Source organism: Nothobranchius furzeri, chromosome 10, assembly GCF_043380555.1.
Source record: "Nothobranchius furzeri strain GRZ-AD chromosome 10, NfurGRZ-RIMD1, whole genome shotgun sequence".
In the NCBI taxonomy this organism is placed as follows: Eukaryota; Metazoa; Chordata; class Actinopteri; order Cyprinodontiformes; family Nothobranchiidae; genus Nothobranchius; species Nothobranchius furzeri.
The window spans coordinates 56,007,882-56,023,782 of NC_091750.1; the positions used below are offsets into that span (position 1 = coordinate 56,007,882).

A 15,901-nucleotide genomic window follows, 5' to 3' on the forward strand; every position below is an offset into this window, starting at 1 on the left:
TTAGGCCATGCAGACGTTAAGTCTCAGTCTACATGTTCAAATAATAAAGTCAAAGTTTTGTAAAAAGTTTATTTCATGTCGCTGCAGCAAGACAAAACATGCAGCACTTAATTAAGTTTTTTACATTTGTGGAGTAAAACCTGACAGGAAACGTGCATGAAAGCATAAATTGATCAAACGTTTGGTGAAATGATGACAACATTGATGATCTGGTCCCAGAATCATGTTACTTTTAAACAAAACAAGTTGACTAACATGACTAATTATTCCTGTAATTAGGAAAAGAAAATAAGACAGTTTAAAGATCCTTCTTGTGCTTTATTTAGCTGACTTCCTGCACCATTACAAACAATAATTGCATGACTTTATAAATGAAATTTTAGCGTTTTGTGACATTAATGCAAACTGAAAGCAAAGCCTCTTGAAATCAAACTACTTATTGACCAGCTTTATTAAACTGTTTATCTACTTTATTCACATCTGGACAAGTTCATCCTGGTGCAATCTCTTCAACATCCAAGTTGTTCTGTAATCAACCAGAAAAATCTGCTGAAAAAGGGAGAATATTGAAATGTAGACACTGTCCATATGTAAAACTTATATTTAGCACTGCAAAAGTCGCCCGTCACTCCTTGTTGCCACAGTCAGAGCAGAGCACGTCTCTTCCTTTGGCCACGAAGCGTTTGTTGGCCAGGCTGAGGGAGCATCTCTTGCAGTTGAAGCAGTATTCGTGCCAAGAGCTGCCCTCAAAGTTCACGACATTCACACCTTTACCGAAACCTGGAGGGAGAGGGGAGTGTCAGAGAGCTAAAACATTACAGAGAGAAAGGTTGGAATTAACTGGTAAATTAATATTTTTAATTCATAATAATTGTTTTATTTTACAGTTATTTGTTCTGTTTTGTATGGAAGCCTATTCCCACCGCTCTGATAAAACAATTAGCTCACAATTATGAGTTAAATATTTTGGCGGAATGAGCCTCCATCCTTTTCTCCATGTTTGGATGTGAGAGTTAGGTGCAGTATTCAGTTTTACCTGTAGGTGGCACTAGAACCTACACTGGATTTCTACAGTACTCATGACCTTTTGATTTAGACCAGGGATCATGCAACCTTTACTGTCCAAAGAGCCGTCCTCCCTCCAGCCCATCAGAATAAAACTTAGAGCTGCAACTGTTTCATGTATGTTTGAAAAGAGACAATTTATCATTTTTGTGAAATTTCTACAAAAGAGCATTGGGGCACTGAAAAAAGTTATCTTTCTTTCTCAGATTTCTGAGAATAAAGTATGAAATCTACTAGAAGAGATGTGTTGTAATTTGGGGGGGGGGGGGGGGCATTTTTTTAATCAAGAAAAACTATTTTAAAAGTTCTGTATTTTTTCCCCAATGTGATGTTGATATTTGCAGAAAATAATGTAAAATAAAACAAAAAGATCCAAAAGCATGTGGTATGTAAATAACATATGAAAATAAAATAAAACAGAAAGATGCTTCAAATGTAAGTTCCATTTTATCCTTTGTAGCCAAAGGTATTAAGAGCCATGGTGGAGAGTCCTAAAAGCAGCAGGCTTCAGACGCCTGATTTAAACTTAACATGTAAACCATAATGATTTTGAAAAAGGCAGAAGTTAGTTTCTGTGTCCCAGATAGACACGGATGTCTTGAGGGTAAAAAAAAAATTCTATTTTGCAAAATAATATGTGATATAATTAAACAAATAATCACAAAATGGTCCAAATTGATCATTAAAGTAAAGTTTGTAACTTGAGGCCACCTGTGATGGGGTTCTGGCAGCCGTTGCACTTCTTGGCCACACAGCTCTTGTAGCAGTCCACACAGAAGACCTGGTTCTGGTGGTTGGTGAAGCTGGACCCTGCCAGAGGCTTGGAGCAGGAGCTGCACACGAAGCAGTGGCTGTGCCATGGCTGCTCCTGGTAGTTCACTCCACCAGAGGTTATCGGCTTCAGTCAGAAAGGAGCAGCAGAGTTAACGTCATGTACAAACTTAAAGGCATGCAAACTGACTGTTCTAATAACAATTTTCTCGTTTGGAGCAAATGACCTTTTTGCAGCTGAAGCAACGTTTGGCAAATTTCTCATCGTAGCATGGAGTACAGTAAACGTCGCTTTCTTTAGAGAGGAAACTCTGCGAACCCATTGGCTGTTTACAGCCGCAGCAGATGAAACATTCATCGTGCCACGACTTTCCTTTGTACACCACGGTCTCTGCGCCTGCAGGAAACAGGAAATGGATCGTCAATATTCTAGAGCTGAATATTTACAGTTTCATTTTCCTCATCTCAACTTTTTTTATATAGCACATTTACACAACTTTTTTTTTTATCTCTTGATTTTTTATTTCAAGTACACCCATTTACACAACTTGACCAAAGCACTGCACAAGATAACATCAGAAAAACAATAAAAACTTTGATAAAGCACCGAAACAGTCCAATCAAGCATGTCTGATATGAAGGGGAACATGGTTCCAAAATTTGGGAGCCACCACAGCAAAAGCACGATCTCCCCTGTGCACCAACCTTGTCTTTGGAGTTACCAAAAGGTAATCCCTCTAAGACCTTCAAATATGGTGGACCCTGGCCATGTAATACTTTAAAAGTCACTAAAATGATTTTAAAATCAATTCTAATATGAACTAGAAGCCACAGCAGTACAGCAAGGATAGGGGTGATGTGAGCTCGCCTTCTAGAAGATGTTAACAGTCTGGCAGCAGCATTCTGAACCCCTCACACCAGCAAACAGTGAATTACAATAATCTAATTGACGGGTGATGAAGGTGTGGATCCGCTTCTAAAGGTCCTTTGTTGATAAAAACGTTCCCTTCTAAATAATAGTCTGAGCTTATCTGTCTCTTCAAATTAAAATGTGAATCTAAAAACACTCCCAGATCCTTCACCAGTGAATTCCTACAGGGTTCTGATGCACCGAGATTCAGATGACCACCACTGCAGGAGCCACTGGGGCCGAAGACGATGACCTTAGTCTTGTTTTCATTTAATCTAAGGAAGTTGTGTGACAACCAATATTTTATATCATTTAGACAGTCCAATAGGGGCTTGGCAGAAGACGAGCCATTGCCATTTACCTGAAAGTAAACCTGCGTGTCGTCAGCATAACAATGGAAGAGGATGATGTATTTCTGGAAAATGTGTGCAAGAGGTAGCATGTAAAGGGAAAACAGCAGGGGACCTAAAATGGAGCCCTGCGGAACTCCACAACGAGCAGGAGTGACTGGGGAAGTAAAGCTAATAGAGATGCTTCGATCTGAGAGATAAGACTTAAACCAAGCAGTACCTCTGATCCCAACCTAGAAATTAAAAGGTCATGATCCACAGTGTTGGGAGCAAAATTGTTTTATCCCTCCTACTGTCCTAATGGGTGACCCCATGAGGAAAGTTGACGATTGAGCAGGGTTGATGGTTTATCCCTTGAGGTCCATGTGGCAGGGGTGAGGAGTGAGCACCACATCACCCCTGCCACGTGGACCTCAAGGGATAAACCATCAACCCTGCTCAATCGTCAACTTTCCTCATGGGGTCACCCATTAGGACAGTGGGAGGGTTAAATATTTCTCCAGCAGAGTAAGTTTCAATGAATGAAAATTTGCAGATTTGATTTGTACCTGCCAGTATGGATTTATAGCAGCCATGACAGCATGGAGCATCCTCCTTGGAGCAACACCTCACACACATGATGCGGTCATCCTTGGTGTTGAATGGTTCTTTGGCCAGAGGTTTGTAGCACTTTGCACAACGGAAACACTCCTCATGCCAGTAGCGACCTTTGTGGCTCAGCTCCTGATGGAGAAAGAGAGAAGTTTCTTCACAGAGGAACTGCACACAGACCCTCCTCTGAATCTGAACAGAAATGTGTGTTGGCAGCACACCTTAGTCTCCACAGAAATGGGTCGGTGGCACTCGACGCAGGAGTTGGCACAGAACTTGGTGTGACAGCGAACACACACGGGTCTCCCCTCACTGCGAACAAACCTCTTCCCTCCCAGATCCTCCCGACAGTAGAAGCAGTGCGAACTGTCTGCCATTGTCACATTGAGATGGGCTCAAACCTGCAGCAAACAGAAAAACAATCGAATGGGAAATGGAATCACAATAAACGCATTTAAAACTGAAGATCTGAGCTGCTGGAAGTTTCGGAACATTAACAAACTAGTCTGGCCTGCAAGACTCGTCCTGTGTTTAATTCTACACAGAGAACTTCCCCATAAGGAAGCATGAGGCTGGCCACCAGGCGAACAGCTACAAGGATCCAAAACTCATTCCAGTTAGAGATACAGAGGCACCACATGAGGGCGCTGTTGGCACACTTGTGGTTCTAACTCATCATTTAGGTTTTAAAATGCTCATAGATACCAGTCAACGTTTTTCCAGTTTGAATTATAAAACAACTCAAAGCTTTTAAAGTCAATCCAGCCACAAAAATAATATATTATTGCTTTTGCACCCTATAGTTTCATAATTGCTTTGATCTCTTGTGCAATTTTCCATCTAGGCTTGTTGTGGCTGAAGAGTCTCTGAAGGTTTCCCATCAAATCAAGAACAGTGTCTGATTATTGTAATATTTATGGTCATTATTGTGTAACTGGTTTGTTCTCACTGTTCTCGGAGAACTGTGGAAAAAGAGCGTGTGATAATACTTGCTTTAATAGTTTTTTGAGCTATGTTACTTAAGTGATGCAGAGTTTCCTTCCTACCTGGAGCATTTCAAACTCAAAATATCAGCAAAAGCGTTCCATGCAGTTGGTTCTGCAAGATCACAAAATCACCGGAGAAGACCCCACGTGATTTCTGCCATTAACAAGATAACAAGCAAGTATAAAGATGTATGTATCCAAAAACATCTTTGTTTTGTTTTCTGTTCTGTTTACCTCGGCTATGAAGATGTCACAGTTAATAACATGCTTTTTTTTTTTTACTAGTAAAGCAACTGGAAATCATGACTTTTATTTTTAAAGTTTTTGGTTGTTTTATATTATTTTTGTGTTTGAGTTCCTGTTCGGCCTGATATGAACTTCTGAGGTTGAGGCGTTCTGGGATTGTAGCATATAAAATATATACTTGAAATGTAAGCAGTGCATACCTAACCTTAGGGACTCCTCCTTCGCAACAATCCACTATAACAGCAGCTAGCTGCTGCGTACTACGCTACGCGATGCTTGTGCATCCAGTGGAAAGGTCCGTTTAGAAAAAATAAATATGAGGATACAGAAGCTAAGAAGGACCTATGTAAATCAACACCTCATATTTATTAATGTTTTTATCAGAGCAAAGTCCCATTAATGTGAATGGAGAGGGTAAGACTCAAAAGGTTGTACTGCAGCCAGCCACTAGGGGGTGTTCACTCTGGTTTCAACATTGTGTCTTTTTCTGCTTTCTGAATTTTCCTGCAGTTAAAATATAATCTTTGCATGATCAGCGTTTTATGTGTGTTTTTATTTTTATTCAATATTAATCTTCAGCTGCGTCTCCATTTCTGTTTTGTATGCTTTGATTTTAGTTTGAGCTTTTCCAGAGTTAACTGCATCTAAAATATTTAAAACGTCCCAAGCTTTGTGCCAAAAACCACCAGAACTCTCACCACAAAGCTGTGATTACAGGGTTACAACTTGAGATGATAAATAAAACACATTGTGAAGAAAAATCACAACTCAAAGGAAAGAAAAAAATTCATTTGGGGCAAGAGATGGTGGTGATTTCCAATTTCATCTTCTCGCTGGTTGGGTGCGAGGTATTCTTCCAAAGTGTGGTGAAACAGCTGTGTTTGTGTCGACACAGCGCGGGGGGGCGGCAGGTGAGATGAATGCAGTGAGATTTGGAATCCTAACATGACTTACATGAACCACTCCCTTTAAAAACCAAGCTACACTGCTCGTCTGGTTGGAACAGGGTCCAAACACAGATTCATGTGGAAGTTCTGGTTTTGGCTGAAGACATTCCATTTTGAAGGAATCCAGCCAAACTTTCCTTGTTGTTGTTGAATGTAGGCAGCTTGGGTTTCGAAAGTAGCATACCAAAACTTGTGCCTTCTCTGACCTGTTTTCCTATGTAAATTAGTAATTAGTAGTACTAATGGTCTTGAAAGAATGGTTCGTTCTGACAAAAGCTAGTTTGACACATCATAAACTTAGAAATACCAGCTTAAATCTGTGCGTCCCAACCCACTAGGCCCAATCCCAATACTGGCACTTCCACACTTGTGTCCTGCAATTGCGCAATCCCGACCAGGGGTCTGAGTACATATGGTGTCCCGAATCTTAAGTGTGGAAGTTGATCACGCTCCTTTTGTACCCTTAATCCGCACTTCACCCAAGTCCGCATTGATGGGGGAGAAAAGGCTCAAGTGCCTTTACTGAAAAAAAATTTTTCTCCATTTTTTTTCTTTTATTTCCCCCTATGTATTTGCATACAATATGTATTTTCTAATGAAAGTAGTTCATTTTAGGATGATTAGTTGATGCTCTGAAACTTTTAGACAAAGCAGCAATGAATGTGAATTTATTTGAAATAATTGTTAGTTGTTTGAAAGTTGTTAATAAAAGTTGTTTTGTTTTTTTTAAGTATCAGCGATCAGCATCTCGGCATGCGTTGTGGTCCATTACGCAATGCTCCCCGTCTTAATTTGGCAATTATTTGCACACTTGTGTACCACACACTCGAAGCTTTACTGGACGCTTTCTCCAAGTGCACTTTGCTGAAGACTGCAGGGCACAGTGCGAGTAATGGGATTGAGGCATACACTGCCTGGCCAAAATAAAAAAGTCACCACCTGGATTTAACTAGGGATGAGCTTCCTATTGGATAATTACTGCGTAGGTGGTTATTTTTCAGTTTGCAGCAAGTTTAAAGGTAGACTAGGCACTTTTGGCTTGCTTTTAGCACCCGCTTGTGTCTGTTAGTGGAACCAAAAGTGAAACTCATCTCCTCGCTGTGCGTTCGTCTTTTTAACACCTTAATCTAACTGATGAAACGTCTCCTCAGCCATCATTAGTGTCTACAGGAGCAGTTCAACACTAAATCAAACAATCTGTGTTCACAATCTAAAACACGCGGGAAACGTGCTGGAACCAAACTCCAGTGCTAGGCATGTCAGCTCCTCTTTACTAAGGCTAACAGGGACCGGACCGCCACTGTGAAGTTGTAAGTGCGATATTTTGGTCACAGAGGGCGGTGGGGGTCTGAGTGACATTTTATTAACCCTGTCATTTTAGCACAAACTGGCCCAAGAAAATTATTTTAAAATGTGAAAAAGTTTCATTGTATGCCTTTATTTAAACTGGTGCAATGATTTGCTTCTCATTTCTTAAACTATCAGTGGAAAGACTCATCTGGTGGTCGTGGAAAAGATGTTAGTCTGTTTGATAAGGGTCAGATCATTGGTATGCATCAAGCATGAGGAGATTACATAGATGACTAAAATTGGGTTAAGAACTGTCCGACAAATTATTAAAAACTGGTCTGATGAGTCCAGATGAACCTTGTTTCAGGGAGATGGGAGCATCAAGGTAGAGAGGCAGATGAAGTAATGCATCCATCATGCCTAGTGCCTACTGTACGAGCCTGTGGGGGCAGTGCTATGATCTGGGGTTTTGGTCTGGTCTGGTCTTTGTCCTTTTCCTTGTGCATTCACACTCCCGCACCCACTCTCAGACATTAAGTGGGCAACTCCAGTCCACGAGGGCCGGTATCCTGCATATTTTTGTTGTTTCCCTGTTCCAACACACTTGATTCAGTTGTTCAGCATCTCATCGGGCTGTGTAGAAGCTGATTAATCACCTACTGATTGAAATCAGGTGTGTTTAAACAGGGAAAACACAAACATGTAGGATAGCGGCCCTCGAGGACCTGGATTGCCCACCCCACTAGACCAATACTCACTTCCTCCTTCAGGCTTATGCACCCCTCTCCTGCACACACGGAACACTGAGATACTAGCTTTAGACAGCCTCATATAACCTTTGGGGTAAACCAGCCAATGAGCACACACCTCATTTGATATTCATGTCCTGGGGGGGGGGGCAAACATCTTTTTTCATGGTGGGGCTTTACTATGGGTTTGTATTTGGCCAATCACCAGGGCTCCTGGGCCATGGTGAGTCCCAACAGAGTTTTATTTTAGAGGCTCAAAGAACAATTTACAATTGTAAAAAATATTAACTCATCTAAATTTGAAGCAATGTCTCATTAGCCCATAAATCCTCAGAAAAACACTTTAAAAAGCTGAGAAACTAAATAGTTGACAGCGGTCGTCAATCTGAACCCACCGGGAAGTTTTCCATCATCTGTCAGGCGGATAAATACCACCAGGCTCTGGCTCGGGCTTTTAAAAAGGGAATTTTATTAATAATTCAACATCTCCAGTGACTTTTAATTAGGTCTCACCTGTTAACATTAAACCGTTTTATTCTGGGATGTTAAAACAAGATTAAAACTCCCAAACTCAGCTGGTCTCAGACGTAAACCTGAGGTGCAGGTGAGGCGGGTTCTCACTAGACAATAGAGTTGTAAACTTAGTTGACTTGACTGGGAGTGGAGGTAGATTTTCCATTTCGTTGGTTACTTATTAATGGAACAAAACTGCAGCTCATGTCTTTGTTACCTGGGTGAGGCATCTCATCCATCTCCACTGAAAGCAGCACATCCTGCCTCATTCTCTCTACTCATTTATTTTCCACCAACCGACACAAAAGCCTGTACTGCTGTTTGTCCCTTAAGCTCAAAACTTAAACAGCCTTAAATCCACACATGTAAGAAGTTATGTGAGTTCGAACAGCTGCAGATGAAGCAATAACAGCACGGCTATCAGAGCTGTAAAAATCTTATCTGATGGGAAGCGAACAATGGCTGACAGGAAACCAGCCAGTTTGCACACATGTTGGAGCAAAATTAACGAGGTCGGCATGAGGATGTTGTCTCTGCACGCCTCCACTTTGTGCTGCAAAAATATCCTTGCTGTGTGAGGGCAGGTATGCATCAGTTCCCCCAATCCGAGTTGCCAAAACGCTGTTTGATCACCATGGTGACGTTAAAAATTAACTTTGGTGTTCATGGATGGTTTAGGATTCAGTGCTTTTTTAAATTTTAATAACAAATCAGCTGAATATGAGAATCTCTTAATTATTCATCTAAAATATGCAACTGAAATATTTGAGCATTCAAAGGATTCATTTTCTGTTGGTTTTTGTGGGTTTACCTTCAGCAGATGATTTCAGAAGATGTAATGATTGTGTGCTGAGAGTGATTTAGCTTCGACTCCGTCTCCATTGAACCACCTGATTGCAACATCATGGACATCTGAGGTATCTACTGCAGGTCCAGAGCGTGCTTAAAGGTGACGTCAGGCCATTAACATGAAGTCATGTTAAAAACACGAGAGGAAGCACAACAAGGGATAAGGCTCGGCAAACATGACTGGACAAACTGGAAGAGTTTTACTTTAGTGTATGCATGAACAAAGCGTGCGTGCGTGCGTGTGTGTGTGTGTGTGTTGGCATGAGCTTATCACTGAGGAATGTAGTGGAAAGCTAAGACAGGAAGTCTCCATCAGAACTGTGAAGCTGGCACTCTCCAGCTACACACACTTGTGTTTCAGTCCACACATCATTAATGCAGCTTCACGTTAAACCCTGACTGAGTTCAACCTTCCTGAACCAAACAGTTAGACACAGACGCTGCGTGGAATGCACGAAGAGGAAACTTATCAGGATTTCCTGGATGGTTTCAGAAACACAATTGGTAGAATTTGCAAAAACACAGGTTTTATCTGAACCTGGAGCTACAACCTGGACAATCCCTGGTGGACTCTGCTATCACCTTTGTCTGCATTTACCCTGATCCTGCACATCCAAATAAAAAGTAATAACTCTGGATCCTTGCCCACATTTAGCATCCTAAAAAGGATTTAAGCTGAGGAAGTATTTTTGGCTCAGGAAACTCGGAATCGGGAGGCCGCATTTGTGTTGGGGATAACTTTATCTGGGGGGTGGTGGGATGTTGGTAGTCTGGAGAAGAAACACAACTTCTGACCCACAGAATATCAACAGGATTGGAAACTCGTAATGTGAGAAAATATTGAGATATATCATGTTATGATAGGGGAGATCCTCAGTCGTCCAGGTCTTGGCTTCTCATCTGAGGAGCTTTGTCAATTCGTACTGGAATATGGGAGAGTCGAGCTTATAAACTGTAGCTGCCTGTTGTTGCTTAAGCAACTCTTCCCTACCCCCCAGGGAGTCGTTAGTGTCATTAGGTCCTATTGTGTTGGAATAGTAGATTTGATTAGATGCAACTGTTTGTTGGTGCCTAACGAGCTGAAACTACCTATGAGGCAAAAATAGACAATAGTTTCGCCTGAAGCCAGTTTCAGATGTTGAACTTTTCTAGCAAAGTCCACCATATTCTGAGTGTGATGTTGAGTTTTTCCAACCAGTGGGGCCAGGACGGAGAGATGCTTTTGCATTTTACATCCACTTTTGCTTCCCAAAGTGTCCGTTCAAAATGACTGGTCTCATCTGTAGCTTTTATCTAAAGAAAAGTCCAAACATTCTAGTTGAAAGACAAAATAATGTAGTCGAGGGAGATCGTTGAGGAAAAAAAGGAACATTTGTTCACGTGGACATTTGATCCATTACTCCAAATATTTAGAAGACCTTTGAGGTTTTCTGGACTTTCCTAACGAGTCCGACACACCATCACATCGAGAGCGTTCCCAGCCCGGATATCCTAAATATAAATACACAAATGCTGAAAACTGAGCAGCAAGTTCAGCTAAACATTTGTACGCCGCATCAGCCTTCAGCGAAAGACCGAGTAATTATTTTCTCTGGCTGTGAGTCGCATTCCAATCAGAGAAATAAAGCTGATCCGACAGATCAGAACCGTGTAGGAACACGGTACGTCCCGCCACAGCAGGACAGATGTGATGGCTTTACCGTTGTCTTAAGTTACACACTTCTGTCTCTGCATCCATTTCCCCATTCGGCGACTAAGATGTTTTGAGAGCAGAGCAGCTGACTAAAGCAGAGTGTGAGACCAGTTTCCACAAGTGTTGGTCACATTTTCAGGGTACGATTCAGAGCAGTTCTAGTTGCTTCAGAGCTGATGGTGACATTTTGGGATTTTAAATGATCAGGATGTCTCAGTCCAGAGCTTCACATTGTTCCAGTCTGCCCTCGTAAATCTCCGACTAACCGCTAGGATTTAATCATTCTTCCAGATCCCCCCTCTAACGGTGACCAGCTGAGCGGTCTCTGAAAGAAGCTACGTCTGTCCGGAAAACTCCTTAAATGAGTCCTTCAAAGGAAAAACAAAGCACGAAGCCTAAAGATGAAAGGAATGTCCATGAAGCTCAGAGTTTCAGGCCTTTGATGTTTTTTCCACAGATATGAAGAGTTGCCATTCTGTACAATAGAAATAATAAAACCCTTACATTTGACTTTCAAATCGGGTTTTATCTTGCATTAGTATTATGTTATAATAATAATAATAATTCCAATTTAAAATGTATTGATTCTTTGTATGATTTTTTAAATAAATCCTAATGTTAACATCTTGTTTGCTCTACGTTGTTATTTTTAAGCTTAAACATCTCTATCAAGAGCAAAATGTAGCAAATCAGATGCATTCAAGGAGGCCTAACATGAATGTCTTCATGTTTCTGCAGAAATAACTGTGTAAAGTGAAAATAATGGCTGTGTAAAGGTTCGTATACTATGTAAGTTTAAAGACTGACTAGCTGTTAGCTCATCAGTCCTGCAGGCTGTAAATTCTGCAAACAGAGACTGATTAGGAAGCTGCTACACACTTAATGTCTGAAATATAACTTTTGGTAAGTAAAAACGACCAGGATGCATTCATAACTGCTTAGAGTCACGACAAGGAGTGGTAAAAACAACTACCACCATTGTGATGGTTAATATGCTCCTTAAGCTTATTTAGATGCATTTCAACACATTTTCCAAATATCTTGAAAAGAATGATGTTTATCATGCTGTCCCGTCACCTCTCTTATTACCAATATCCTGAAAGCATCTGAGAAATGTTAACTTAAAGTCCCACATTTATTTAGATTTGATGTTTCCCCATTCTTGCTTATTTGCTTGTTTCAGTGGTCAATATGTTTAAGTTCAACTGCAGGTCTCATGGCAAGCTTGTCCAACACAGAATCATGCTGCATCAATGACATCATCGTGATCAAATAAAGTCAAAAAAACAACACTGAAAAACAAAAAAGTAAGATGCTATCCATGACTTTCCCGATGGCGTAACCAGAATCTTATTCTTCACTAACTGGATTTTGAAGGAGCAATATGTACGAATTCTACAACTAAATTATCCCAAAGCAATCTAATGTTGCCAGTTTTTTACCTTTCAGAAAAAATAAAGAGGGACGTAGTAGCTGTTTACAATTTGTTGCCGAGTCTGCATCGAGCTAACTCTGCAGCACAAGCAGTTTTAATTTGCCACCAGACACCAAAAGCTCCAGAGTTATTTAAAGAACCAAAACAGGAGCAACCCAGAAGTTATTTATTTTACCCCTAAGAAGCCACGGCATCTTTTTGTTTCACGTTATTACTGGGTGAAACAAGCTAGAGGCTAACACTGAGATAAAAATGCTGATGGTGAAATAGAAGCAAATAGTTGGCTGTAAAAATATCTCAAGCTGCTTTTTCAATCACCAGAAACTTGATTTTACTGTGAAACGTATGTGAAGTGAATAATGAGTCAAAAGTGGCGTTTTACTTTTTTTAACAAGTCATTCAGAACTATAACAGCAAGTCACTGCAAGACTGCAAACAACTACACTTCACTAACAATATATGCCTTCTGGACACATATTACCATAATAAGTGTAGTAAGTCTTCCCTACCGTAAAACACCCAAGAGTGCTAGCACCAGATTTGACAATGCATTTATGACTTGTCTTCGCTTGTCATCTAGAATCTTCTGGCGCTGATCTGTAATTTGCACCAGCCATGAAACTCTCAGAGTGACAGTGAGAAAATAGCCTGCAGTAACTACGTTTAACCACAGGATGTCATCTTTACATGTTGCACCTTTAAACAGGAGCTGCATTATCTCATTGACAATCTTATCCATAGGTTTTAATTCAAGGTCTTACCTACATCTGATGCATTTTTCTACAAGTTTTTTGGCCCTCTGCAAAAACATTTAAGTTTTTCATGAAGTAGCATCTGAGGATCAAAGTTAATCAGTGCCTGTTTGTAATGTACAGTAAAGATGCAGAATCCTCGAGTCATTAGCAACTATCTGGAAGAGAGCGATTCCTAAATAGCGGAACCATATCTCAGGCTAAGCTAACGTTTCCACTACATCTTTCAGTAAATCACAACAAACGAATGTGATCAACAGATTCATATGACTGGTTGGCCGTTTCTATTTTTACTTTTTCGCTTATAAAAAACAGAGTTTCACAATAAGAGACTGAAGTCAGCACATCCAAGTTTTAATAGCTGCAAGATGAAAAAAACCAACAACACAGACTGAGAAACTTTTATGGTTTTAGTCTTAAAAATCATCAGGGCTCGATAAAAGTAACACGACGCAGAGTTTACATGTGAGAACTGGAGCTCGGAGAGTCCATCAGTCAGCGTACACATAAAGTTTTATGAAGCTCTGCTGTATTTTAGGACTGAACTCGTGGTGATTTCTTTATTAAAGAAACAACGCTCTGGCTGCAGGTCAGTTCAGCTTTTTCTTTGTGTGTGTGTGTGTGTGTGTGTGTGTGTGTGTGTGTGTGTGTGTGTGTGTGTGTGTGTGTGTGTGTGTGTGTGTGTGTGTGTGTGTGTGTGTGTGTGTGTGTGTGTGTGTGTGTGTGTGTGTGTGTGTGTGTGTGTGTGTGTGTGTGTGTGTGAAGGTCACCAAAAATCCAGCAACAGGTGGTGGTGTTGTACACAGTTCATCATGATGTTCTGCACTGAGGATGGTTTGAAATTTTTTGTTTGTTTTGTTTTTGTTCAAACTTTTGAGAGAAAAAAAATTCAATTACAGGGAAGATACTCCACTGCATTTATGTGATTTTCTTTTTTTCTACAAGGACACACACACATACACACACGCAAAGAAAACGCAGTCCAGGAATTTTAATTGACTTCTGTGAAACATTTTTAGCCTCAGTGGTTCCATCACTGGATGAAATATATATATATAAGGTTCCTTAACTGGTTCCAGATTTCAGGAGCTGCCCTGTCTTTAACAAGTCAGCATGTAACCTCAAACACACACACACACACACACACACACACACACACACACACACACACACACACACTTGGACAGACAGCCAGCCAACGCCCCAGACAAACCAGATTCCGTAGTTTCCTCTCTGGATATCAAATTGCTGCTTTATGAATAAAACCTGTCTTTCAAAAGCCTAAGAAGCACAAAAAAGTCAGTTAAACGTAATCCTGTTGGTGATCTGATTTAACTACAAGCTGCAGTTTACAATGAACAACTTCATAATTACTATAACATTATTTAACAACTTTCACCGAGACGTGTAAAGTTGCTCCTAAGAGGTCATTCCTGCAGAGCCAGCTGTGGAGGAGGATGGAGGTGGCGCAGGAGAACAGCGGAGCGCTTTAGAGTCTCTTACCGGGATCAGAGTGATGTCTGCCGCGGCGGGACAGCAGCTGTCCGTGTGGAGGCGGCGGGTCTCCGCTTTACCGAACCACACACACGCGTCCTTTAGAGGCAACACGGTGAGGACAACCCATCACCCGGGCTCGGACCGACACGACCACCTTCAAAATAAAAGATGTGACGCTCCTAAAAGCTAGGACTTTCAAAATAAAATGCTTGGGAAAAAGTAGGAAAAAAGACTTTAAAAAGCTTTAAATGTCAAATGCAGAATATTTAGGTCTAATGCACTAAGATTAAACTTTTTTATGTTAACTCGTGTTTTCTATTCTGAATAGATAGTTTAACTAAATGTTTGAGTTATGCTAAGCTCTGCACACACACACACACACACACACACACACACACACACACACACACACACACACACACACACACACACACACACACACACACACACACACACACACACGTTCAAATGTTCCATCGGAGTCAGACTGAAATCCACTCAAATTTTATTTTAATAAATTGCTTTTGAAGAAAATGGAACATTTTAGACACGATCTAAAAGGTTTTTCTGTCATGTTAAACTTGTGACTTTGATAGTATTTTTAAAAAGTAAAAATCTGTTTTTTGTGTCTTCAAACTTTTTCCCACCCCCAATTTTTTTGGGTTCTAATGAGTTTTCATAAACTTTAGCATTCCAAAGGTTTTAGCAGAAAAAGTGTTAATGTGTTTGCTTAGTGGAAAACTCCAAGTTTGTTGCCTTCATTCCAGATTTTTAAGTCACGTCTGAAGGCCCATTATTATGTCCAGGCATTTTCATTACTGGGGTCTGCAATTTTTTCTTGATTTTAATTGTTTAACAATTGTTCTCTGTTTTTTGTTTTTATTGATGCGATTGCCTGTTTATTGTTGTGTTCAGCACCTTGGGCTTCTGCTAAAGGTTGTGGAAAGTGCTTTTTTAATGAAAAAATGAAATGAAATAGATGAACAAAAGCACTGAGGGAGCTGCAGAATTAAGCTGAAACATGTTGACCTCCAATTTTATTAAATAATACAATTTATTAATGTTTTAGCATCAGAAATGAGCTTTCTCCAGTTTTTCAGAACAACAATCACCATTCAAACTTCACGTCTGCGTACAAAACATTAAAGTTATTCCATCACTCATCGTAACCTGGTATTTTCTATTTACTTTAATACACGTGGATGATGTCAAGCTGACAATAAACCATTATTAACTTCCAGATTACACTCACGACCC

General features: G+C 40.4%; 1 protein-coding gene across 1 annotated transcript; it reads right to left on the reverse strand.

Moving 5' to 3' along the window:
- Positions 1-55: 55 nt before the first annotated feature.
- On the reverse strand, positions 56-15,006 carry LOC107386729 (four and a half LIM domains protein 1). The gene is made up of 6 exons (XM_054730713.2): positions 14,651-15,006; positions 3,909-4,088; positions 3,645-3,819; positions 2,064-2,233; positions 1,777-1,963; positions 56-780 (listed from the first exon to the last, which is right to left on the reverse strand). Exons 2-6 carry the CDS (start codon positions 4,062-4,064, stop codon positions 626-628), a joined length of 843 nt encoding a protein of 280 aa, XP_054586688.2. The 5' UTR covers positions 4,065-4,088; positions 14,651-15,006; the 3' UTR covers positions 56-625.
- Positions 15,007-15,901: the final 895 nt, after the last annotated feature.

What these genes read in the sequence shown, in the direction of transcription:
- LOC107386729 (XM_054730713.2), bottom strand. Translation starts at nt 4,064, where the DNA reads ATGGCAGACAGTTCGCACTGCTTCTACTGTCGGGAGGATCTGGGAGGG. An exon ending in CCATTTCTGTGGAGACTAAG is followed by an intron (nt 3,820 to 3,908) that starts GTGTGCTGCCAA and finishes TTTCTCCATCAG; the next exon opens with GAGCTGAGCCACAAAGGTCG. An exon ending in CTATAAATCCATACTGGCAG is followed by an intron (nt 2,234 to 3,644) that starts GTACAAATCAAA and finishes TGTTTCCTGCAG; the next exon opens with GCGCAGAGACCGTGGTGTAC.